Below are 25,060 nucleotides of genomic sequence, written 5' to 3'. Positions count from 1 at the left end.
TCAAATCTACCCAATGCACAGGGTGACTCGAAATCAATGCAGAAATTGTCACATAAACGAAACAACAAAAACAACAGCAATTTAGTAGTTCATTGTTTGAAAAGAGCAGTGAAAATAATTTATTGTGCAAAGCGCTTGGTAAAACGAGGTGAGCCATTATAATTTATGCAATATTTTAACATTGTGCTAGTATCGTCTCTCTACAGCACACTCGTTAGTTTCGCCTACATCCGCAACGGTTGCTGTAGCTGCTAACCGGTGGCCAGATCGTGGGAGCTTTCCGTGGTTCGTCCTGGACGTCCGAACTTTGCTGCCCGGAACCACAAAAGTGATCCAGCGGTTCATTTAGATCGCACCGATGTACCGGCGGTGGTGCTGGAATCGTTTTTCGCGGCATGTAAAACTGTCCAACTGAAGGTGTAGTGCTCGGTGGAAACAGGCTCATCGAGGGTGTCTTCCTATACGGCAAAACGGAAGGTGGCGGTGCGTACGGTACAATGTCCGAATCTTCTTCGGTGCTTTCGTACGATAGGTTATCGTCCTGCCGGGGCAAGTAGGCCGGTGTCATCATTTTCTTGGCACTGTGACAGGCACACAGTGGTGGATAGAGCGCGGGCCTTTCGGTGGTGTGGCTAGTGTGCTCAACGGACGCGGAAGCTGAGTTTGAAGGACTGACCATGGTTCTAAAGTACATCGGAGCTATCGCCGACTTCTTGTGTTCATAGGTAGGGATATGTGGTCGTTTCATAGTGAACTCTGCTTGTGTTTTATAATTGAAATCTTCATCCGATTTTAGTGCCTCCATGGAAACGTAATCGAAGTCGATGTACTCGCCGGACATGGACCTTGCAAGGTAGGGGTTGCGCCTGGGACAGTCACACCGTGGAATGCAACGACCTACGTGCCGCACGAAACCATCTTTACATACACAACTCGTCTCGGGATCGCACACTTCCGGGTGCCTCACAGCAGTGCAGTTCTTCTCACATGTCGGTTCGCACGATGGTCTGCAGTGGGTAAGTTTTTCATTGACACCACACGATTTCCGCAAGGTACTAGTGCGCGATGTAGGGTAGTATTGCTTGGGATGATACATATCATACGTTGCCATGGGGTACGGAGATGGACACGATTCCTTCCGTATGCATGAACCACCATGCCGTACGTATCCTTGCCGGCAAACGCACGTCGGTACTGGGACGGAATTCGGCGCACGGCGGCAGATTGCATGCAGACAATCATCCTCACAAGTCGGTTCACAGCATGGTTCGGATGATTTTAAAACCTCGTACGGGGAACACATGTCTTGAAGTAAAAGCACAACGAAAAACATTAGCATCACTTAGTTGGAACTGGTTCAGTATGGCTGTTAACTTACTCTTCTTTGGCTCTGCATAGTGCACCGTTGAGATGGTTCCACAATGTGAACCACCGGCCACGAGTAGCAGTATGATGGCGCTGCACCCGGCAGCGGTGAGAGTAGTTCCTGTGGACAGCATGGCACGTTTAATGAACGCTCGAAGAACTCGGTGACGACACAACACGCAGTGTCTTCACGTTTACCCTATAGCCGAGGCCAGCAGGGTCCGGACACGCTTTATAAGCGATCGTGTGCACCGGGTACTGCGGGATGCGAAAGATAGCGCACTCCAGGCCGTGATAGAAATCCGGCACGTTTTCGGACATATCCAAACATACTTTCGGCGAAACAGCATCGGCCACTTATACACGTTGACGATGATAGCCGGTCAAGGTTTCGGGTTGATAGCTTCAAATCAACGAAAGTTTCATACGCTTCTTCCTCCGTCGGGTCTGCCCTTAACCCATTGCCGGCACAGTACACACGCATTACTGTTTGGGCTTGGGTGTTTGCACTATTTCCTTTTGTTTTTACCGGCGTGCTGTGCGGGACAAAAACGCGCGCGCGCTCGGTCCGTCCCTGGTGTGGAAAAAGTGAAGAATGTGCAACGTTAACGTTGGTGCGCTATGCATAGTTTGTAGAGATATCTCTTCTGCTGCAAACCAAACAGCATACGCGCACGTGCAGTGGTTATGGGAAAAAGTGTGTAAAATGCACATCCGGGGCTCTCTTAGTAGGTGAATCCGACAACGAGGCGATCAATCTATTTTGTATCATGTTTTTTGTTTGCTAAAATTCAACGTAAATATTTTGGTATCCTGTGAACGTTGAATACAAGAAGAAAATTAACCATTTGTTTGATAAATAAAATACACAAAAAAGTTGTTGTGGATCATCGGTTTTCGCATGGTGAGTTGTGATCCGTGTAAAACGTGCCAGGTGAATTTCGACAACAATCGAAACAGGTCGTTGTGGGCGCAGTCTATCATCTGTTTTGAACTGAATTAAAGTTCTTAATACTTTTGGAGCTAAGGTAGCAGAGTTAATTAAATTCCTAGTCATCGCAAACGTACTCCGATGTCCCAGTCTAAAATGCACCAAAGATCATAGTGTGTTTTGTATTTCTTCGATTGTACATTGTAGTAGTACGGTTGGAACTTCCCTGGTATTCCCTGTTTTTATTCGATGCATGAAGATACGAGACTTGAACTTGCATTGTGTCAACAACAAGATTGAAAGCTTGAAGGCAGGCTGATAGTATTTGTATTTAATATCGATCTCTCAAATAATTGATAATAATATTGCTAATAATTGCTAATATTGCAATAATAGACCGCATCAAGGATATCAGTATCTAAGATAGTGGATTGTTTAAAATATTCTTCTACAAGGCTTCGCATACTTTTGTGCACTCTAATGTTATATTATGTGTTGCACTTAAGATCAAAGATAGAAGATTTTTAAAAAATATTATTCTACTCCTTTTCCTAACCCTGGACGAACCCCTAGTGAACCCTGTTCACTAATCCTTAGAATTCCTTAAAGATCTTAGTATATATTCGTAATACTGGAATCGTAAAGTAATAGATTTTTAAAAATATTCTACTAACTTTCCCGCTCGGATTTATCCTGGCATTCTTAGTGTTTGTTGTGTAAAATATGCTAAATAAAGATATTACTAAATTTTTATTTGAAACTCTCATTACCCTTTGCCTTAATACCCCACCCCTGCGCTAAGGAGATGGCTACCTTGTCTACTCTTCAACATAGCGCTAGAGATGGGGCCGGGTGGCCTGAGACTAGAAGGTGGAAATTTCGGGGACCATTTTCTATAAATCAATTCAAATCTTGGCATACATAGCCATAACCATGAACCTAGCCATTATTGGTTGAATGCTCTCCTACGTAGCGGATGCTTACCAAAGGATTGAGCTGGCGGTAGAAAACCTCGGTTTGGAGATTAACGGGGCAAAATTCAAACTCATGGTGGTAATACCAGCGGTCCTGCTGTCATCTTGTGTGTCATGTGATTTCCTTGTCCCGATATGCTTGTGGCGGATCAATCTAGTAGCCGTTACATCCTTAGCAACATCATTCGATGGTAATGAGATTGAATGAAAACCAGTATTAGTTAGTTCGCTTAGTAGTATTCGTTTCTATTCTGTTTTGTTTTTGTTTGTTTTTAAGATAGGACTTAGATTATGCCTGTTTTGTGTGGTACCCATCAGGATATACCATGATTGCTCAATGGAGAAGCCTCCACAATAACGAACTCTACGTACGGATTAGACGGTGGAAGCTCCGGTGGGCTGGTCATGTCATGAGAATGACACCGGATGACCTAGCCCATAAAGTCCTTTAAGATCGTCCACATGGACAAAGGAGGCGTGATAGGCCCAAATCGAGATGGAGTGATGATTTTGATGTGTCCGCCTGGAAGGTCGGGATTATGGATTGGCAAACAATGGTGCTCGCATCCGTGAGCGGTTTGGAGAACTCTAGAAGTAGACAAAACCCGTGAATCGGTTCTTGGTCCTATAGCATAGTCTTCATAGGCCTTTACAAACACCAATCAGACTGGACTCCTCAGTGTCCTTTTGCAATCTCATTTTCTAGGATGGGAACGTCAAGGATCCATAAAGTGAATATGTCCTATGAGCCTGAGACTAGTCATTTATAATGCAGATATAAATATTCTATTTTTGTAAAATACATTCTTTGTCACTTTCTGTCCCATATACTTAAAAGGACATGAGCAAAGATCGAAATTAACCTTTATTTTTCCCCTAACGATAAAAAATAAGTATTATTTGTTGTTTGTGTCTTGTTTTTCCTTTTTTTTTATTTCATATCAGTACCATTGTTTTGGGAGCTGTTCCGAATCCGTGTTTTATAGCGCTTGTTTGGTTGTCTTACACTTGTGATCACGCGGTTTAGTAAACAACGACATTCTGCTTGTTACAGGCACACGAAACAGTCTTCGGTACAAACAGCCGATAGCGGGAAGCACTCCGCGGACAGACGGAAGGTTCAACACAGTGACCCTGGTACCGGACGAGACCGGGTCGACATGCACAGGTTGGCTCCTCTACTAGCAGCAGCGGGTTGCAATGTACACCGGAGCAATCGTTGTCACAGGTTGGTTCACAGCACGGGTGTGCGAAGACCAGCTGCTCGCAGGGCGCACAGGTTGCTGGTGGAGAAAGGAAATGGGAAATTAAGCGTTACGATGGTGTGGTTCGGTTTCGGAGAAAGCAATCCTTACGTGGCTTAGGTGTTTCACAGGCGGGCGTAGTATATACGGTGGTAGTTTCACACGGCTGGTAGACGGGAGCAGGTTGAGCACACTGGCAAGGATATTGGCCACATCCGCCACACGAAGGTTGTTCATAGACAGGAGCAGGCTGATAAGCAGGCTGAGCACAATGACATGGTGTTTGACCACATCCGCCACACGATGGCTGTTCATAGACAGGAGCAGGCTGGTAGGAACAGGTGGTGGTCACTACCGGAGCTTGTGTAGTTTCACACGGCTGGTAGACGGGAGCAGGTTGATAAGCAGGTTGAGCACACTGGCAAGGATATTGGCCGCATCCGCCGCACGATGGCTGTTCATAGACAGGAGCAGGCTGATAAGCAAGCTGAGCACAATGACATGGTGTTTGACCACATCCGCCACACGAAGGTTGTTCGTAGACAGGGGCAGGCTGGTAGGAACAGGTGGTGGTCACTACCGGAGCTTGTGTAGTTTCACACGGCTGGTATACAGGTGCTGGATTGTAGACGGGAGCAGGTTGATAAGCAGGTTGAGCACAATGGCAAGGATTCTGTCCGCATCCACATGACGGTGGTTGGTATACGGGAGCCGCCGTCGTTGTTGGACACGGTGGCTCGGTTTCGGGAACAGGGCAGCACGATTTTGGAACGCATTCGCCATCGAAACGTACGTATCCGGTCATACAGACGCAAGTCGGCTGGTAGACGAGTAACTGCTGACAAGACGTATAATCACAGTCACAATCGCAGGTTGGTTCGCAGCATGGCGGCGAAGCCACCAGAACCTCATTCGTGGGACAGGTTTCTGTGGATAGAAGTGACCGATATGATAGTCGAAGATCGAAGAGGGGGTAATTACTTACGTGAAGGGTAGGAAACGGCTGCTGCGTTGCCTACAAGGGCCACGATGGCTAAGCAAACGGTTGCCACCTTCATGTCGTTTTACTGCAGATAACTAAAGCCCGAATTCCACTAGTTCCTCAGGAGCGCGCTTGAAACACCTCCTTGCAATGCACCTGTTTCTAAGCGAACTGATACTGACGTTCAGTGTTCAGTAACCATTTATACTGCCCCAGTCGGAAGATGCAACGACAGTTCTAAACACACACTCGATAAAGCCTCGCTTCTTGCGTCGAATGCCAACACGATTCATTCGCCGGACGTTGGCAAAAAACTCTTCTAACGTATCCCCAATATAGCAGGTCCCCCCCGCCCGGGATGGCGAGTTCGATCGTGCGTGAGCGTACCCTCTACCGGGTGATATTGTCAGCCGCACCTGTCCGACAGTGTTCCCTGGGGTCTCTACACACTATCAGCGCACAAACATTCCAACGTCGAGCAGATACTAACGCTATTTTTTTTTGCGGAGCTCAATTGGCCTTTAAACCCATTCACACTATCACCTTCACTACGCTGGACGACTTTTCCTGGATAGTAGTCCCCCGCATTCCTTGCAATGCCAATGTACAGCACCAGGAAGTGATACGGAAGCGCTTAACAGCTGTTTTTACAACGCTGGTAAGTGTGGTGGGACACACAATCTCTTACCAACCCGGACGACGGTGCTACGCGCTATCCAACAAGAGGGACCTGCGGATCATTTCTCAATGAGTCTGGTACCGTGCGGGATCCTTTGAAGGGTTTTGCTGTGGTCCACCGTTGGTAAAAAGACAAACCGGAGAAAGAAAAGAGAGCAAACTAACCGACTACCGTCGGGTGTGTTTGTGGACGATCGTAATCGTTGGGGGTACTACGTGCCATTGCTTGGTTGCCTTTTGTTGGTGGCGTTATGTCAACAGACAAATGTATCCAAAACAGTTGGAAACAGCACAGGCGTGTGTCGGTATAGAATTGTTCTACCAGCTGTCGGGAACGTGATGCACAGCGGACCAGCAAAGGGATTGCTGTGAAGTCACACAAAAAATCAACCAACAACGCAGATACACTGTTATTACTGCAGCACCACAGTTTGTAAATCTTCGATAAGCATTGTGTTTCTCCTTATATCAAAAGAATTTGTTGCAAGTTTGTAGTGGACATCTAAATGTGTAGCGAGTTAATATTGTTTGTCTTATGTCTACTAGCAACTACTACAAGATCACTACCTTTTAAGAGTTCTTGACAAAAAGAATAGCAAGTTTGTAGTGATCTTTATCAAGCTGATGTATTTAGAATCTGTCTTACTTTCCCTCAATTGAGTTAATTGCTAAATTCAGAAGAGATCATTAAGAAGATCAAAGGTTGATGGCTGAACTCTTAGGGTTTCTCCCACTTCTGCATGTTCTACTTCACGAACTGAATTTCTTTTAAGTACGGAATTACTTAAAAATTAGAGCTTATGAACTTACCGTGAGAAATAATATAAAGCACAACAGTTGAGTTCTGATTTCTGGCAAGTGAAGGATGACTTCAAACTATAAGCAAAACAGCAAAGTCTTATGCACGAGACAATGGCAAACAACAGTATTTAATAAAATCAGACTGTTTTTATTACGATCAATACATATATAGCCCAGCCGATCCCCTTATTCCTACCCCAACAGCTAATTCTTTTCCTTTTATGGCTCATTTTCCACACTTTAGGCACTGTGCAGCAACTGGAACGTACAGTCGATAGCGGGACGCGCTCTTCGGACAATCGGAAGGTTCTATGCAGTGTCCCTGATATCGCACCAGCCCTGGGCGGCATGCGCACGTCGCTTGTTCAACCAGCACCAGCGGACAGACGGTGTTGGAACAGTCGAAGTCGCACGTTGGTTCACAGCAGGTTTGCGTAAAGACTAGCTCCTCACAGGCCGCACACGATTCTGTGAAGAGAGGATCGCATGATCGCATGGGAAACGGGAAAGTAGTGTTAGAAATATGCGGAATAGGTAGCGAATAAATCTCACATTACCTTTAGGAACTTTAGGACACGGTTGACTGGTATGCGGTTGTTGAGGTGTTGTCGCGGGTGGACATGGTGTGCTTGGCTTAGGCGTAGACGTATAGCAGACGGTTTTTGTTGGACATGGTGGTTGAGTAGTAGTGCAGGGAGGTTTTAGGGTCGTTACACAGGGTTTGGTTGGTACTGTTTGGTACGCTGTCACCATGGGAGTAACTCGTGAAGATGGCACTGAAACATAGCGATACGACGGTGACAATGTTTGATACGTCGGTGACGGTGGAGGAGGAACATATGTGACGAGTGAGTATTTGGGACGCGCTGGTGGTGTATAACCGTATTTTTTGGGAGTTGTCAGTACGTATGGCAGCTTAGGTGTTGTACAAGGAGGATTAACAGTAGGACAGGAGGGTTGCTTAGGAGTAGTAGTTGGGCACGGAGGCTTAGTAGTTGTGCAGGGCACAGGAGTAGTAGTACTACAGGATGGTGGAGGAGAAGTAGTGGTGGTCACACACGGTGCGACAGTAGTCGTTTCACAGGGTGGTGGTGGTGACGGTGTTGTTGGCTGAGCTGGACAATGAGCCTTGAGAATGCACTGCCCATCGTGTCTTACGTATCCTTCCAGGCACACACAGGTCGGTTCGTAGACGAGCATCTTCGGACACACAACACGGCAACAGTCGTAGTCACAGGTTGCCTCACAGCAAGGTGGAGTAGTATGCAGCACTTCATACTCCGAACAGAAATCTGCACCGCGAAACAAACAAATAACGCCACTGTTAGTGTCTTCCCCTTTCTCGAGTAAATGCCCCTCCGAACAACCTACCATGTGGGACAGTTTTCGAATGACATAAGGTACTTGCTGAGCCGATTAAGACCAATATCACTAGGGGCAGCACCGTTTCCATGATGAACAAACGTCTCGCGTCCGGCTATTGCGCTTCCATCAATACCCTTTGCACCGCCGCTAGAGTACGAATAATTCGTTTGCTAGCTAAAAATGACACCCTATCCGGTACTGCATGACAGTTTTATACCTTTTGCAGTTAGTTCTTCAACGCCCGCTAGCATTAAGATTAGATTTACAAGTGTTATCTACTTGCCGACATTAGCACGACTTTTCTACGCTCAAACTTTTGGGGCACAAAAACGCTAGACTATCACTCTGCAGCCGAGTAGTATGCACTTTCGGCACCGTTTCCAATCAACGGTGTACCTGGCGAAGGAAGGTTTGGTGTAAGAAAAGATACAGCATGTCTGGCAATAGAAAGCGGTTGCTGCGATCGTTTGCAGGTGTTGGCAGTATTGGGTTTGTGATTTGAGGATGGCCACAAATAAAGAAGGGTGTTTTGATAGGCTTCTTTGTTCATTGGGACAACAACCTCAAAAGGCCTAGGCCTGCCGTTTCTGGCATTCTTTGATTTTATTTACCAGCAGCAGGATAGTCAGCCCCAGTGGAGGATCAATCCCCTTGGTAGAGGCCCAGGGCGGAATTATAGTTGGAGCCTCTAATTTTCAAAACGATGAATTTGGGGGGCATTGAGGCCCTCTGAAATGAGGCATAGCTAAAGGCGCAGTAAGAAGGGGCATTACAAACATTTTTTGGGGCCTCCGACACGGTGTGGCCCTAGGCTACTCCGTCTACCGTTTGATCCGCCGTTGATCCCTTTTCTCTACTCAACCACGAATCCGAAGTACGATCTATTAAATAAACTTTTAATAAACACACAAAAACACAATGTCCACAAAATACTTCATATAAACACGTATATGAAGAAAGCGTCGCCACCAGCAGCTGCTGATCGCGCCTCATAATTGCATGCGGTTATGTACTGAGTTTATAGTTTGCATGAATATACCGACGAGCTGAGCTGAGCTGCCGGTGCCCGAAGGACGTGGACACCGCTCAGCATACGACGATACGGATAAAGAGCAGTGCCAGTGGAGGATCAATCCCCTTGGAGGCCCAGGGCGGAATTATAGTTGGGGCCTCTAATTTTAAAAACGATGAAGTAGGAGGGGGGGGGGGGGGGGAGTGGGGCGTTGAGACCCTCAAAATGATCTGCAACCACATTTGTCCAATTTTCCTATGATCCCGGTGCAAGAGTCGGTTCCTGTCGCGCGTCGATCTAACGCAAAACATCTTTCGTACGGATTGTCCTTGGACCATCATTGCGGGCGGATCCTTCATCTCGCTCAAACTTTCCGCCGGCTGATACGAACTTCCATACAAACCATACATACTTTGTTGTGAAAGGCAAGAGTGTAATAAAAAAACGAACAAACAAACAACTGATAATGCTAACAGCAATGCAAATTAATTATTGTCTCTCGCGACTCTTAAATTCGCGATTTTCGTTTCGCAACAAGTACCACCATCCGAAAGTATTTTTATTGATTAAATAATACGTAAGTATATAATGGGTGTGTATTATTTGATAAACGTGGTTATTTTTGAACATTCTGTTTTAAGAACTCTATCCGCACGCATGTCGATCGTTCCACGCACCGTATTTTCGTGTCTTGCGCATGCGTTTAAATCTCCACCAGTCGATGAAAAAAATGCGTATCCGAAATTCCATACAAAACGGGTTGTTTTCAGATTTCCTACACCAAGAGAGCATCCAAAACAGGAGGTAACATGTATGTCCCTGCAGCGTGCATATAGCTGAACCGCTCACGCGTGTTAACATTGCCCGTGATAGAAGAGTTTCTCACACATTGGCTATTATTACAGGGTTTTTCGGGACTATATTGACATGTTCAGCGTGACGTTGTTTGGCTCGTTTTGGTATCTCATATAATTGTCTCAAATGTCTCATATAATATACTATAATATAATCATTGGCAAGTTATCGTTGCCAGCAACAACACTTGACGTACATTCGATAGCTCTACCGAATTTGTCAACGCATATACTTTTCCCGAACAAAGCAACACCGAGCTTGACTCGTCAATACATACGACGCCAACCCTGCATCGCACACCATCGCTCTCTTCAAGGTAAAGAATCCCCTCTCGCATTCGCGCACCTCTCTTATCACGCGAGAGGCTTATCACACGGTGCTCGCATTTAGGATCGGCAGCTCGATCTCGCTCTCATCATTCGAGCGATACGATCGCCGTGTGTGGCTATGTGTAGCGTATGTGATCTGTATCCACATTTTACTCAGGCGAGGGGAACTGTTCGCTCTTCGGTATGATCGCCTTGTGTGGTTTTGTGTTGCGTGTGTATGCACAACTGAACAATCAGCTGCGTACCGTCGGCCGGTACGAAATTCCATACAAAACGGGCTGTTTTCAGATTTCCGATACCAAGAGAGCATCCAAAACAGGAGCTGACATCAATTCCCCTCCAGTATGCATATTGCTGATCCGCTCTCACGTGTTATCATTGCCCGCGATAGAAGAGTTTCTCATACGTTGGCTATTATTGCAGGGTTTTTCGGGGACTATATTGACATGTTCAGCGTGATGTTGTTTGGCTCGTTTTGGTATCTCATATAATCGTCTAAAAAACATCCTGAAGATATCGTGCCGATAAAGAAAGAGTTTGAGTACACTGCATACTTCTCTTGCGTAGCCGTGTAACCGGGCCGATATAGCTAATCAAATAGAAACAAATGTTTTATATAACCAAGGATATATAAAATCCAAGGATATTCTCGATCAAATTTCCTTTCCTTTTTAATTAGATTTTGTGCTATAAATTAACTCTGCTACTAAATTTCCAAAACTCGCACAATCGGCACAAATCGTTTGGATCCCCCAACACGGCGAGGCGACCACCTACTCCGCCTACCGTTTGAACCCCCGCTGGTCAGTCCTTTAAAGGAACTTACTGACTTAATAATCCGTTTTTCGATGAAGAAACCGGATGACATTAATAAAACAAATAAATACTGAGGAAGTAATTCAATAACCCAGTAATACCACATACGCACATAGTGAGGAGATGAACAGCTCATAATGAATAATCGCAAGTCAATTAAATTAATTAATTAAAACCTCGCCATACTCTTTTGCTGTACGAAGCTCAAGCTAAAGAGACTTGAAGTGCTAAACCTGTTATACCGTTCTTTCTTGTTAAAAAGTCGTTGAATCAGTAATCAGCCGATGATGTCGTCTTGAGTTCATGCTTTATTCTACCATTTTCCTACAGCGGCAATGATTTCATGTTGTAATTCTGGTCCAACTTATGTTTTTCATTCACTTGTTCATTACCATTACCAAAAAAAAAAAAAAAAACAATCCCCGAAACGTACGCTTTTCGCACCATGTTCGCTAACTGTATAACATTTTCCTTAACGTTTATTTCCTTTTAACAAATAGTACAGTGTAGCGGGAATGGGAAAGGAGGAAGCGTTAAATGCTTCAACGGTTGCATTGCCACAACACGTCATCATCATTCCCACCGGTTTTGTTGGGGTTTGGATTTAGGTTAGAAAAGGGGGGTTTATACTAGGCTCGAATAGTTTGTAGAACAAATGTTACGTTCCTGTACGATGTTTAGTGTACCAACATACAAAAAGGTAAAGCACGTATGGTTTTAGGGCGGTTGTGAGGCGATTCTTCTATACTCTAAGGCGCAGTGTGGTTTGTTGATATCTATCTACTCCTTTTCCTCTTCACTAATCGGGCACTTACAGTAGAAATCAAAACAAACAAACAAACAAACAAAAACCGCAATGGAAGCTCGTACTCTCTAACAATTGATACGAAGGTTTGCTGAAGACACTGTTCTTGGAATCAAGTTGTATATGAGTGTTGAAAATGGTAATATTATGTGTGTGTTTTTTTTTATTTTTTCTTCCACTATAACTTGATATTACTTAGCTAAACTGTTACTTGTATACATTTGTTGTGTTTTTTTTTTGTATTTTAAACTAGTCTGTTTTGTCTATTCAGATTATATGACGTGCTTTTTTGGCAATACACGAAAAAAAAGGAAAACGATTTTTAACGCATAGTCTCTAACTATTAGGCACGAATCGTATCATATTCTGGAAGTAAGCTACCAGGGTCTTCCATCTCTTTAGGTCTTCTCGTTACGTTCACAGTGAGCAGGTCCAGAGGTTGGGGAGGGTTAAAAAGTGGTATATTAAATACAAAAATATTACAGTACGCGTTTTATGTCCTGCTGCATTGAAAGGATGACACTCGCATAATACCAGGTTCAACATTCAAGCTGAATGCTTGCCAGTACAAAACTTTTTGTTCCCCTTTCGCATTGTTACGACAACATTGTCTCTGCCGCATTGGTAAGTGTTTTACACACTATCTATCGGTTGCTGTTGTGTTCACTACTAGCACATTGTAGTGTATTGTTTCTCAGAGACTATATCGCCTACACGACAAGCACCCTGTTCTCCTCAATTAGTACTCTATATTTTTCCTGTAACCATACATCAAACATATGAAAAGAACGCTTCTATATCTCGCATACACTATATGATGTATTCAAACATTTCGGCTGCACACACGGCTGCTTTCTGCCCTTTACCGCTTTACACCGCACAAGGATAGAAGCACTGCTACACGTACGTATTGTACCCAAAATGGGGTTGGGTATTGTAGTAGGCAGATCGGTAATAATAGCAGTTAAAATAATAATTATTACAATAAGATTAATAATAATGATAACTAAAAAAAGATAACAAAAAAGAAATTAAATTAAAAACCAACGCTACCGGGCGCGTTTCATCCGAAGAAGAAGAAGAAGGATGTAACAGTGGTTTTCCCAATTATGATATTCTTCTTCGTTTGCACGAGTTACGCACACGTTTATCATGTTTTACTTCCGTTGCTCATTTTCAATTTTATATTAATGCTGCTTCACTGCAATGCATACAAATACCCGGAAGTAATGTGGTTTAAAGAAAGAATTAATCAAGCATTGTTTGATCGCAAGTGTTTGCATAAAGGTCTAATAGCTGATCGGCACTGTGATTGGTTCTTCGGTTTGATTTTCGCCAAAACGCGTCTCGATCGTATATTCTTGATCGAAGGAACGTACATGTACCGTACACTTCCACAGCACCCCTTTTCCCGGATGTCGTACGGAGTGAGAAGGAGGTTGGGTTTATATTTTCATCAGCTCGACATAGTTCGCCGGCAGCATCCCGGTTAAGCCCGTGCGTTCGACGCGTCCCGTCATCCAGCCTGCATCGATTGAGTTCACCTCGATGATCAGGTCACCCTCGCTGAAGCCGACCTCGTCATTATCCTGCGCCTCGTAGTCGTACAGGGCTCGGTAGACGCGCTAAAATTAAAAGAATTGTAAGATATAATTAATATTTGGAAAAAACAGAAAGTAATAGGATTTTTAATAGTGATAAATACTGTCCGAATAGTCCGAATAGTTTCGATTACACCTACCATCCAGAAATGACTCTGACATTTACAGAACCGTGTGGAACCGGCTCCGGGTCGTTTGCCCAGCTCTAGATTTTATGCACAAGTATTCCACCCAACACTTTGGTGCCATTAGCAAATATTCTGTACTTCCTACAACCCCACTTAGGTTTCGTTTGGGGATATCTACTCCAGAGACAGCGCTACATACACGCAACAGAACCTTCTTCAGACTAACCGATAACCGTTTTCCATGCCGATTATTACCGTGCTCGCGACGTGACTATTCTGCCCACCTGTCTACGTTACCACAATATTGCATCATTGGATAACAGACACTCTTCTTTCGCCGGTGCAGGAGATCGCCTTTCACCTAAAAAAAAAAACGAACCAAGCACGAACAACCTACCGAAAAACCGCACTGTTTTTCACAATGAAGATAAGCCACGCAGCAATTGGTGTGGCATGCACGTAAACAGACCAGCTTATCCGCGGTTTCCAAAACTGCACCGGACCCCGAACTACGTGCCGATTACATGCACACAATGCGCAATGCGTTAATGCGAAAAAATAAAGCTCCCACCGAACGGAGAATTCCTTGGCGTACTGTTCTACGCACCAAAATCGTTAAAAGAACCGTGTCTGGTGGATGAGTTCTTAGAAAGTGAACAGTTCTTTTTTTAGAGGGTGACTAATTTTTGTCGCTCCGGTGGTATAATCGGGTGACCACATCTTACTAAATGAAGGGTCCCGCTCGAAACGTGCCTCGCTAACCTATATAACGCACCGTGCGCTTTATTTGGTGATCATAGTGTACGAGCGCTCCGTACCGATCGTTTCGAGTGATGAAGATCGCAATAGGTTCCTGCTGCGGCAGGAGTAACACGATGCCGCTCTACATTGGGGTGTTCGCTCTGCTATTGCAACTATCTCTTTCCAACGCCAAACATTACTACGATGTAATGGGTGAACCATCTGTGGCGTACGGTACGTAGGGGGTTGATGGTTAGCTTAGTGTCCGTGGAATATAGACTACATCTTTCACTTCATCTCCCCTCCGCCAATAGAACTCGTGTGTCCCGAGAACGAGGAACTTCGTGATACGATGCCGTGCTGTGAACCGACGTGTAGCAACGACTGTACAAGCGCAAAGTGTTCCAAGACGTACGTCCAACAGCCGACATGTGTTTGCAAAGAAGGATACGTTCGTCACAAGGGCAAGTGCATCCTTTTGTGTCACTGTCCACCGAAACCACCAGCTCCGCGTAAGAATTAGTTGACAGTCTCACTTACAACTAGAGTACCTCTTGAACCTACTTCGTCTACATATTCTTTCAGTAACATGTGGAGAAAACGAAGAACTTCTGCCGTCGCCACCAAGCTGCGAACCAACCTGCACGGAGGATTGCACTGGACGACCGGTTCACTCGCGCTACGTCGACCAACCGACCTGCGTTTGCAGAAAAGGCTACAGACGGCACAAGGGCAAATGCATACGCGTTGACCAATGTCCATCGTGCGGTCCATACGCAACCCTAAAACCTAACGCACCATGTTGCGAACCTACATGTGACAATGACTGCAGGAACGTACTGTGTATCGACAGTTACCAAAGCGGAGAACCCGTCTGTGTGTGTCAAGACGGATACGTGAAGCATAATAGCACCTGTATCAAGCGGGAATTATGCCCACAGACCGCATATCCTGCCCCAGTGCAGTACTGTCGGTGTGGCGTTAAGCGAAGACCGAAGGGCCGTGTTCCGATGATGGTCAATTACGTCGAGGTAAACACTCCCGCACCTTGCAGTTGTTACAAGCCGCCAATGAATGATGGACGTCCGCCGGATCACTATCCTTCCGCAACGTATTCGCCTATGTCGTATCCTGCCATGAATTATGCCTTGACGGTTCATGAAGTTACTACAAGTGCACCGCCACCGCCACTGACGTACTCGCCGCTGTCATATTCGCCACCACCGGTATACCAACCACAAAACTGTGCAGCTCAACCGCAATATGTGCCAGGTCCCTACGTACCTCCACCGACCCCTGCTCCTCCCAACTACATGCCAGGACCTTACGTACCTCCGCCGACCAGTGCACCTCCGCAATATGTGCCAGGTCCTTACGTACCGCCCTGTGCTCTACCTGTATACACGCTACCACCGACGACAACCTGTGCTCCACCAACTGCTCCTTCAAATCAATACTATCTTCCACCGGTTTATGACGTTTCTTCAAAGTACGTTCCTGCTCCACCTCCTCCTCCATACGCGTACACCGCACCGCCAGTGGTAGAAACTACCACAAGTGCAAGTGTAACGACGCAACCGCCTTGTCCTTACCAACCATTGGTGACCATGAAACCCTACTACCAGCAGCCACCTTCATCCTATCAAGATCAACCTTACTACGCTATACCGGCCCTAAAACAGTGCTCCTGTAACATAAACAACGGCGGCCCTGTTACGTCGAGTCCGCCTTGCGCCTGCGGTAAAAGCAATTGCGCATATTCGGCACTCACGCCAATGTACAACAGGCCACCCATTTCGTTCATCGTTGCAACACCATCCACTTCGACTGCCGCACCGACGACCTGTCCACCGTGCTGTGGTTGCAATCAATGCCAGGGAAGGCCATACGGTCCTTCGTCGTATCAACAGGATCAGCCATACATTCAGCAACAATGTACAACGGACGCACCGCTACCCATCGACGTGACGTACATTCCGCTGCCCTCGTCAACCTGTCTACCTCCAATTGAATAGAGATCCGATCCCACATAACCTTGAACATTACAAGACCCTACATGATAGTAAGCGATGTGATAATGCCCTAACTGTACTTAGTAACTTATTTAAACTTAATTGGTTTTCAAACTACTTCCATCATCCGTAGTCTTCTGTTTCTGAATAAACAGGTTGAACAAACTTTAGTCGAAACTGTACGGCGTTCTTCCATTTTTCCTCCAATGTACTAGAGATGGGAAGAACAACTCACTAACATGAAATGTCTCAGAGTGAGTAAGTTACACTGAAGAATTAATTCTTAACCTGATTCCTTGGTGGCATTTGACTCCCACTCTAATACAGGTGAGTTAAACTTGTTCAACAGTTTGTCCGTGATTGAGCTGTTCATGAACTATAACTCATTGTGGAGAATATCAACTCGCTCATCAGTGTAGCAACTCACTCAGGAATGTTACAAATCACTCATTGTGAGCGAGTTGATCAAGTAGTACATATTTCATTTGTGGTATAAATTGAATAAACTGTGATTGATATCACAAATGAGTTACAACGACTCTTTGTGGAGATTCGAATTCGAACTCACTCTTTGGCAAGATCTCATTCTTACGCAGTATGCACATGATCTCAAGATACCTACCACTTTGCTCATCGATTTGCCCGTTGCATTTGATGCGGGTGCAGCGTACTGTTGGGGCGGTTGAATATACTGCGGTTGCTGTTGCTGGGATTGCCGGTGTTGTTGCTGTTGTTGCTGTTGTTGATACAGTTGCTGCTGCTGTTGCTGCTGATAAAGAGCCGCCTGCGAGTTGTCCGCTACCGAGCCATAGTAACCATTAACCGGATCGATGTCGTTAACTGAACCGATTCGTCGATTATTGTTCGCCGACACTAAAACGAAACGCACAAAAGGGGAAATGCTATCATTTAGTAAAAATCGTCCTGGAGTTATCGATGCGCTGAAGCATGATTAGACCAACGTTTTGGTTATCGTAACTCTGCTTAATCTCGCACAACGCACTCAAATCGATTATTATCTTTTGCCATTTTTAATCGATCGTTTAACAAAGACAGCTTGAAGCAATTTGGTTGATTTATGAACAGAAAATCTTATGATGATTAGGTTGTATTTTATTTTATTTTTCTTCGCTCTGCATTACGTACGCTTTGTCCACTTCCCGTAGTGTGTATGAGGCAATGGTCATGCTGTCCGTCGTCATAATCACCAGCCATCCATCATATGGCGAGTGAATCCAAAACACATGCTCTGTCGCAATGCCAATGTGTGTCGTGTATGCACATTTATTTACACACATTCCACGGACCAATTCGTGCCGTTCACGGGTCACACGGTTCCACACCGACAAACGACGTTCACCCCAAAAATGCATATGAATATCGCACACGGTTTACGAAATCATTCACGGACCGTGTAAAAAGGTGCCATCCATCACGCGGAAACGCCCGGGAACGGATGTCTGATAATTTCTCACGACAACAATGGCGGGGACACACCACGACAACATCGCGACACTACCGGGACCGACCGGTAACGATAAGATAAGGATCGCGCCCCCCGATCCCCCACACACGGCACGACGCGGTTTGTCGCAAAAAACACACAGCGAAGATCGGCGCAAAGATATTGCAAAACAAATACGAAATTACACATCCAAAACGTTCGTCCCCTGGCGGTATTTGCGGCCAAAAACATGAGAGTCAAACTGAAAGTTATGCAGCAAACAGCGAAAACAAGTAAAAAAAACTGCTAAATAGCTCTGCATCTTCAAAGGGAAAGAAATAAAACTGGCAGAACAACGCAATAATAGGGGAGTTCACGCGGGCCACAAAACACACTCACACATTCCTTGCAATCGTGCAGTGCATAATTAAAGTGATGAAAATCGCGAGGGAAACGAAAATTTTGTGTAGCTCCAATTGCGATCGGGTGGAACAGAAAATGTACGCACACTTAACACACAGGGAAAAAACCCAAAACCATGCTCAAGAATGGGAACAACAAGCGTTTCGTTCCGTGCGCCACGAAGCGCTAGAGGAGTACACCAACGGGATATAGATCGCGCCATGCGTGAGATGAATTTCGGTTCAGCACAGATAACTTCTGCAGGATAGCAACTTCTTGACTTGTTCAGGATAAATATTCTCGCTTCTCTGTTTGATGTTGGGTGGTGGGTTTTTTTTCTTCTGCAAAGCAATCACATTTAAACACACAAAGCGTGAAGTGTAACCTTCACCATCGGGCGCAACACACATGAAAAACAAAACAATTTCACAAACAATACAAGCTGATCTAGCAATGTGCAAGTAAGGATTTTATGCGCCAGTCAATACTTACTATTACCGGAGCTGTAGATCAGCGTTGCACTCTGACGATTGGGCTGTGGTACGTTTCGTGGACCGTCCGTCAATGGATCGTAATCAGCAATTTTGCCAATACCGGCACCGGTTGCTGCTGCTGTGGCTGCTGATGGTGCACCACCATTGTTCATGTTGCCGTTGTTGTATTGATACATGTGTTGTTGCTGAGCATGCATTGCTCCACCGTACTGACTGTTACTGTTGGCACTGTAGCGTTGCTGCTGCTGCTGCTGTTGTCCATATGGATCAACCATTCCTGCTGATTGCTGATGATGATGATGAATATTGTTCGACTGACCATGGTGCAGATGTTGTTGTTGTTGTTGTTGTTGTTGCTGCTGCTGTTGATGATATACGGCTGCTGATCCATTCGCACGCTGCTGCTCCATCATGCCACCGTGGTGTTGCTGATGATGGTGCAAATGTTGCTGCTGCTGCTGCTGTTGCTGACTTTGATGGTAGTGATGATTGTTGTTGCCCATATGTGCACCAGCAGTACCATTGTTGTTCACCTGATTGGCGGTCGGGTTCGGGCGGGCATAGTTATCATACGGATCGTAGTACTTCTGCGTCGCAGCGCCTCCACCGCCCCCACCGGACGGTGTGGCTGAATTCTGAAGCACCGAGTGGCGTACATGCTCAGCATTACCGGCAGCACCATTATTGGTGGCATGTTGATGATATGCCGCACCGGCGGCAGGATATGCACCCTGTTGTTGTTGCTGCTGCTGCTGCTGATGTGAATAACCACCGGCCGCTTTATTGTTGTTGTTCATCTGCTGATACTGTTGCTGCTGATGCTGTTGCTGAAGCGATGCTTGATAGCTGTTCGCCTGGTTGTGTTTGGTAATGTTGGCGGTAGAGATGATCTGGGCCTGCTGGGATGTGGTGTTGGTTGGTCCGACGGCCATGCCACCATTGTTGTTAACCTGCTGCGATGCTGGACCAGCAGCCGACGGTGCCACGACCGGTGGCGGTGGTGGCGGCTGATAATGGGGCAGCGACTCGGCGGCCAGCTGCTCGGAAAAGTACTCCGACTCTAGATCGTTGTTGTCTGCAGCACAACAGCGCGGTGGCAAGCAGAAAACAGTCCGTGGCAGGAAATGTTTGCCATGTTTGTATGTTTGTGTGAACAGGCGCGTGAAGCGAACGTTTGCGGCGGTGTATTGTGGGGCGTAAGTGCGAGGGCGAGTTGGTGCAGATAGGGTTCCCCGACATTCCAAGGATCACGTGTCGTTTGGCAATCGCGTTCACAATCGTTCGTGGGTGTTTTTTTTTTTTGGTATTGCGATGTGAAAAACCATTTGTATGATTTTATGTGACATACAGAAACACGCACACACACAGAGGAAGAAAGGAAAAACACACATTGCAACACGATACGTTTGAGCGATAAGACCGTTGGACAACAGCGATCCACAACACAAGCAACAACAATTAGATGATAATACAGCGATGATGAAGTGGAGGCGTGGTGTCGTGTGACAGCAGGTGATGAAAGTAAAAGCAAAAAAAAAGCACAATAAGTAAGTAAAAAAATAAATTGTAAAAAAAAATACATTGAGGTTAGATTGTTGTGTAAGAGTTGAGAAGTGAAATATGTCTGGAGCTTAAAAAACATCGAATGAAAACACCCAACCCCAACTATTGGCCATATTATATATCTGAAACAATGAATAATGTATGTTTTTTTATGATAACAGCAGATTCTATCTAGCAATAGTATGTATATACACACACACACACGCGCCCCATCCAGAGAGATCCCATGAGTAATTGCATTATTCTTCTCGCGTTAAGTGCGACGCAATATTCCTAATTAACGAAAAAAACCCAAAAAAACGATACCTGCAACTTACTTCCCACTAGTAGGAAGACTCTAAACAATTCCAAGGTCTGGAAAAAAAGTCATCCCGGTACAAAACTCACACCGGAAGGTCACATTCTTCGAGAAGGCCCACCTTTTGAAAGCATCTTCTACCGTTTTCCAAATTTACAACACTAAATTCCGAACTTCTTCTGGTGTGAAAATGTGACCTCTCTCACTCGTTCGATAGTGCCGTGGGAAAATCGCTTCAACAGGAACAGTGCGGGTGGTGTTCTTTTCTTTTGTGTTCGGTCATGTTCTGTTTGCGGGAAGGTGGGGGTGGACCTTTGTTTTCTCACCCACCGGTCCAATAATTTATGGAATACATTAAAAACAATTACCGAAAATGTCAGTCGCACACGTACGTTTGAGTTCTTTCCCAAAACAAAAAACGCAACTCGAGTGACTTAAGTCACTTGTTCCGACTGTCCGGTACACGCCTTCCGTCTTGTGCTTTTGGAACATCGTTGGATGACTCAAGGCAAAGAGTACCCACACAAGTGGTACCCATTATCATCGAACCTGCCACCAAACCATACATTTTACAGCCCCGATCAGTTCCGTAATGACACGTTCTGCTCTACCCTTGCTTCTTCTCTGCAATCTAACGTTTGCTTGCCTACTATCGGTAATAAGAAGAGGTCCGAACCAGGAACTCACCCCAAACAAACGGCAAACAACCTTGAGAAGGAAAAACAATCCGCACTAACGAAACTCCCGCAAGCCGCATAATAAGTTTGTCTCGAAGGCCTAGAAGAAGCAGCACGGCGAGGAAAAGTTGCAATTTGAAGAGCCCAAAATTTATGGCAGCTCATAAAAATGCGTTTACTGGTTGTTCTCCTAACCGTCCCATACAAGGGGTTTGGTTTCGTTGCCGATTCTACGATGTCCGCGTTCAGGTAACACTAACGAACTGCCAAAGCACTAGACAACCGAATACCGAATCGATCGGTCATGGTGAAGTTTGCAGGACAACTTAGGCTAAACTGAACAAGAATGGGGAAACGGCGTTACCGAGACCGCGTCGTCGCGGTCTAATCGAAATTCCACGCACCAACAAATCAAACCTCCGCCGTTTTACCAATTTACCAACGATGCTCATAATTTTAAGGTTCATTTCATTGTTTGTTGTGCACAGTTCCCCTACAAACTCTACTACGAGCGTCACTTGCCGGATGGGGGGTTTTTTGGGACCGGCCGGGCTTTATAGTAAACGACGGAACACCACCCATTGCAAACTTTGCAGTGGTCATAAAGCACCAATAAAAGCAGTATGCATCTCTCCCCAACCATCACAACACGAGCAAATACGCTTTAAAGCGTTTTAGTCTCGACCGTTTCCTTTGGCTTGTGTAGCTAAATGGCTTTAATGGAGTAACGTTGTTGGTGCAGGAACAAACTGTAGATCAATAAAAAAGATAACTTCCGAGTTCTGCATAAAAACCGTTCAAATTCTTCAACCACCGAAGGGGAATGAAAATCGTCACACTGCAATTCCGAACTCTGCCATAGTGCTCTTGACGGAAATTATACCACACAAGGTACACAACGGCCAACAAACTCTCTCTCGCCCTAGAACTTTCCGTATTTAACGCGACGACATCGGCCATTGTGTTTGCACTTGCTGTTTTCGATGCCATTTCCTTCTTTGCATGGGATGTCAAATGGGTATTTCTTGCCAACGGGCGGCACAAGAACGGTGTGTCTACCATTTCCGGCCGTGCAGCACCCAATTCGAATCTTGATCGGCGCCTATTCAAGTTATGTCTCATTCGCGTCGTACTTTCGTACGCAGCAAGAATTCTTGTCCTTACCAACGGCACCCCGGCTTTTCCAAATTCGACAATTGCACACACTTGACACGCGGAAAAGCTCCCGAGTACACGGGCACAGAACAGCAAGAAAGAACACACAAAAAATGATAACTTGCTTACGTCCCTTCCGGACCGCAGGTCTTCGAGTTCAAGGAAACGGAAACTCAACGAAGCGTAAAGCAATAAGAGGGTAGGCAGCGAAGGTTTTTGTTGTCATAATGGGCATGCTGCTGCTGCGTGCCGTTTGGAGTTTAAAATAACTCCTCCAGCGACAACAGGGCAAAAGTTTTGCAAGATTCCGTCTTCATGGGAACCCATGATAGGGGAAGAAAACCGTTAGCGTCGTTAGTTTGATTCGTAGCTTTTTTCTTCTCTCATATAAATAATTAACTTCTCGCGTGATAAACTATTGTAACATTTGTAGCAATCGTTAAATAATACGAATAAAACGATATAATACGATTTTAACAAGCTTGTAAGCGGTTGGGATCTTTTTAATAATTTCATACAAAAATGAAGGTTCAATCTCAAGATTTGCAGACAAAAAAACATAGCATTAAATGTGAATTAGAAGAACTGATACAATTTAAGCTTCTTCACATTTCCCACGCTATTTCTCTATGATGAGAATCGATACAGAAGAAAATTAAATTAAAAGCTGCTCCGCGTGTTAAATTAAAAACCCACAACTTATAACCAGTTCTCCATCCGTCTATAATCAATATTGTGAATTGTGACTTATCAGAAATATTGACCCTTCCAAATGTTGTCGGATTTATTTGGAATATCACTGACACATTAAAAATAAGTACAATAAAAAGTTGTAGCAAAAAATATTGTAACTTTTTTCTTGACAAATCATTTAGATATTTAGACCTTAGCTATGGTACACAGTGAGAGTCAGTGAAATAAGTCTAAAAATCATATAAAATTTGCCATATGTTTTAAATAATTATGAACTCTTATCATATTCATTAAGCTTGAACTGTGTCATTTCTCTTATTAATATCATTGTGTTGTACTATAATCAGCTTTTAATTCTTGTAATAGATAACTATATATTTATGGCCACCAGTGTGGCTGAATCGTACATTTATTTCAACAAAATATCATCCAACAAATAGCAGTTGGATGTTTGCATCACTTCCGCCTTGTTCCGAATGTTTACACTGCAAACATGATTTGTTTGTTTGTGTATCCGTTTTGGCGCCGCATGGTAAGACCATTGAAGAATCGAAACGAAACACACAATGCTCACTAGCCAAGCAACGGTGGGAAGATTTCCGGGAGATATTAATAGCAAAATCGCTATCCAAATTGTGCTCCTCACGTGACGATAATATCTTCCAATCGAAACAGTCACGCAAACAATCTGCGTTTAGATTTAGATTGCGCAAAATACGTTTGACGAACAATCAGACAATTGTTTAATTTTGATGATAGATTTATGCATGTTTCTTTTATCAATGTTCCATCTAAAACTAACTGGTTTCCCCTAAAACGGTACCTCAAATAAACAAACATTCCTCCGTTTTTCCTTTGCTACACTCAGCAGTTGCACAAGCGACAAATGTTAAAAGGAAGCACAAAACGAAACTTTCTCCTTGTTTCCTGTCTTGTTTTTCCTTCCTTTATCACGAAGCATCGGAGAGCATCAGCAAAAAAAAAGAGGAGGAAGTAAACGAAACTAAACTTCACCAAACATACCCAACGATGACAACTACATCCCGAAACTTTACCAACAACCATCCCTCGGTGGTCACATCCGGTGTGATCGAGCGGCGCATTACATTTGCTCACCTTTACTGTCGATGATTTCCGTGCACTCTCGCTGCCGTTCCATGGCGGCCTTTTTCTGCAGATCGCCATGGTAGGCAACGTTGGAGATATTTTTCGTGTTTTGCTTGATTCGTAGCGTTTCCGGATCGTCCGCAACCTTTTGTTTCGTTTTTGGCGTTATTTTTGGCACGAGAAGGGCACGCGAATTTCGTCCGGCAGACAGTGCGGCCACACGCGCGCGGAATCCAATCCGGAACATAGCATGCCAATGCCAATGTTAAGTGGTCAGCAAATCCAGCCGAAAAAGGGTACATGAAAAAGGAAGGAAAAATATAAAAATTAGTAAACGAGCTGATGCATAAAATGAAAACAAATTTATCAAAAACACAAGAGTTTATGTGATAACATTTGTGATTGAACCCTTTTAAGAGTTTTAAAACACCCATCCCATCCCAATATATATTTTACTTTTGCGTCTAAACTCGGTTTCCCTTTTTGAACGACAAAAGAAACGGCCACAGTGCGAGTCCCGAATATCATAGTGTGTGAAAGAAATGAAAAGTCGATCAACAGCAGCAATACCACGATCGGGCAAGATCG

The 25,060-nt window shown here is 44.8% G+C and overlaps 4 protein-coding genes across 5 annotated transcripts in view; all 4 read right to left on the bottom strand.

The window, feature by feature from the left end:
- Positions 1-214: 214 nt before the first annotated feature.
- On the bottom strand, positions 215-1,333 carry LOC128305175 (uncharacterized). Its single transcript, XM_053042508.1, has one exon. The coding sequence runs from the start codon at positions 1,331-1,333 to the stop codon at positions 215-217; it is 1,119 nt and encodes a 372-aa protein (XP_052898468.1).
- Positions 1,334-4,293: 2,960 nt separating this feature from the next.
- On the bottom strand, positions 4,294-5,572 carry LOC128302852 (keratin-associated protein 9-1-like). Its single transcript, XM_053039699.1, has 4 exons — positions 5,500-5,572; positions 5,059-5,441; positions 4,626-4,989; positions 4,294-4,553 (listed from the first exon to the last, which is right to left on the bottom strand). Exons 1-4 carry the CDS (start codon positions 5,570-5,572, stop codon positions 4,294-4,296), a joined length of 1,080 nt encoding a protein of 359 aa, XP_052895659.1.
- Positions 5,573-7,201: 1,629 nt separating this feature from the next.
- On the bottom strand, positions 7,202-11,404 carry LOC128302851 (keratin-associated protein 16-1-like). Its single transcript, XM_053039698.1, has 4 exons — positions 11,363-11,404; positions 8,347-8,452; positions 7,533-8,267; positions 7,202-7,443 (listed from the first exon to the last, which is right to left on the bottom strand). Exons 1-4 carry the CDS (start codon positions 11,402-11,404, stop codon positions 7,202-7,204), a joined length of 1,125 nt encoding a protein of 374 aa, XP_052895658.1.
- A 374-nt stretch (positions 11,405-11,778) lies between these two features.
- LOC128300248 (LIM and SH3 domain protein Lasp) overlaps positions 11,779-25,060 on the bottom strand; it is a 60,825-nt gene continuing 47,543 nt past the window's right edge. The window contains exons 4-7 of one of the 2 annotated variants that reach the window (XM_053036250.1): positions 24,482-24,617; positions 18,978-20,054; positions 17,262-17,512; positions 11,779-13,782 (exon numbers count right to left, since the gene is read on the bottom strand). In XM_053036250.1, coding sequence (XP_052892210.1) covers positions 13,603-13,782; positions 17,262-17,512; positions 18,978-20,054; positions 24,482-24,617 — 1,644 coding nt within the window. In that variant the 3' untranslated portion in view covers positions 11,779-13,602. The remainder of the gene's footprint in view (positions 13,783-17,261; positions 17,513-18,977; positions 20,055-24,481; positions 24,618-25,060) is intronic. The other variant, XM_053036251.1, reaches the window with a different exon arrangement.

Source organism: Anopheles moucheti, chromosome 3 (genome assembly GCF_943734755.1).
Source record: "Anopheles moucheti chromosome 3, idAnoMoucSN_F20_07, whole genome shotgun sequence".
Lineage (NCBI taxonomy): Eukaryota > Metazoa > Arthropoda > Insecta > Diptera > Culicidae > Anopheles > Anopheles moucheti.
This window is presented reverse-complemented; position numbering and strand designations above follow the sequence as displayed.

Coding starts and splice junctions, on each gene's coding strand:
- LOC128302852 (XM_053039699.1), bottom strand. CDS start 5,572: ATGAAGGTGGCAACCGTTTGCTTAGCCATCGTGGCCCTTGTAGGCAAC. Junction 5,442..5,499: donor AGCCGTTTCCTACCCTTCAC/GTAAGTAATTAC, acceptor TTCTATCCACAG/AAACCTGTCCCACGAATGAG. Junction 4,990..5,058: donor GTTCCTACCAGCCTGCCCCT/GTCTACGAACAA, acceptor CTTGCTTATCAG/CCTGCTCCTGTCTATGAACA.
- LOC128302851 (XM_053039698.1), bottom strand. CDS start 11,404: ATGTCATCCGGTTTCTTCATCGAAAAACGGATTATTAAGTCA. Junction 8,453..11,362: donor AAAAACGGATTATTAAGTCA/GTAAGTTCCTTT, acceptor GAAGCGCAATAG/CCGGACGCGAGACGTTTGTT. Junction 8,268..8,346: donor TTCGAAAACTGTCCCACATG/GTAGGTTGTTCG, acceptor TTCGCGGTGCAG/ATTTCTGTTCGGAGTATGAA.
- LOC128305175 (XM_053042508.1), bottom strand. CDS start 1,333: ATGTTTTTCGTTGTGCTTTTACTTCAAGACATGTGTTCCCCGTACGAG.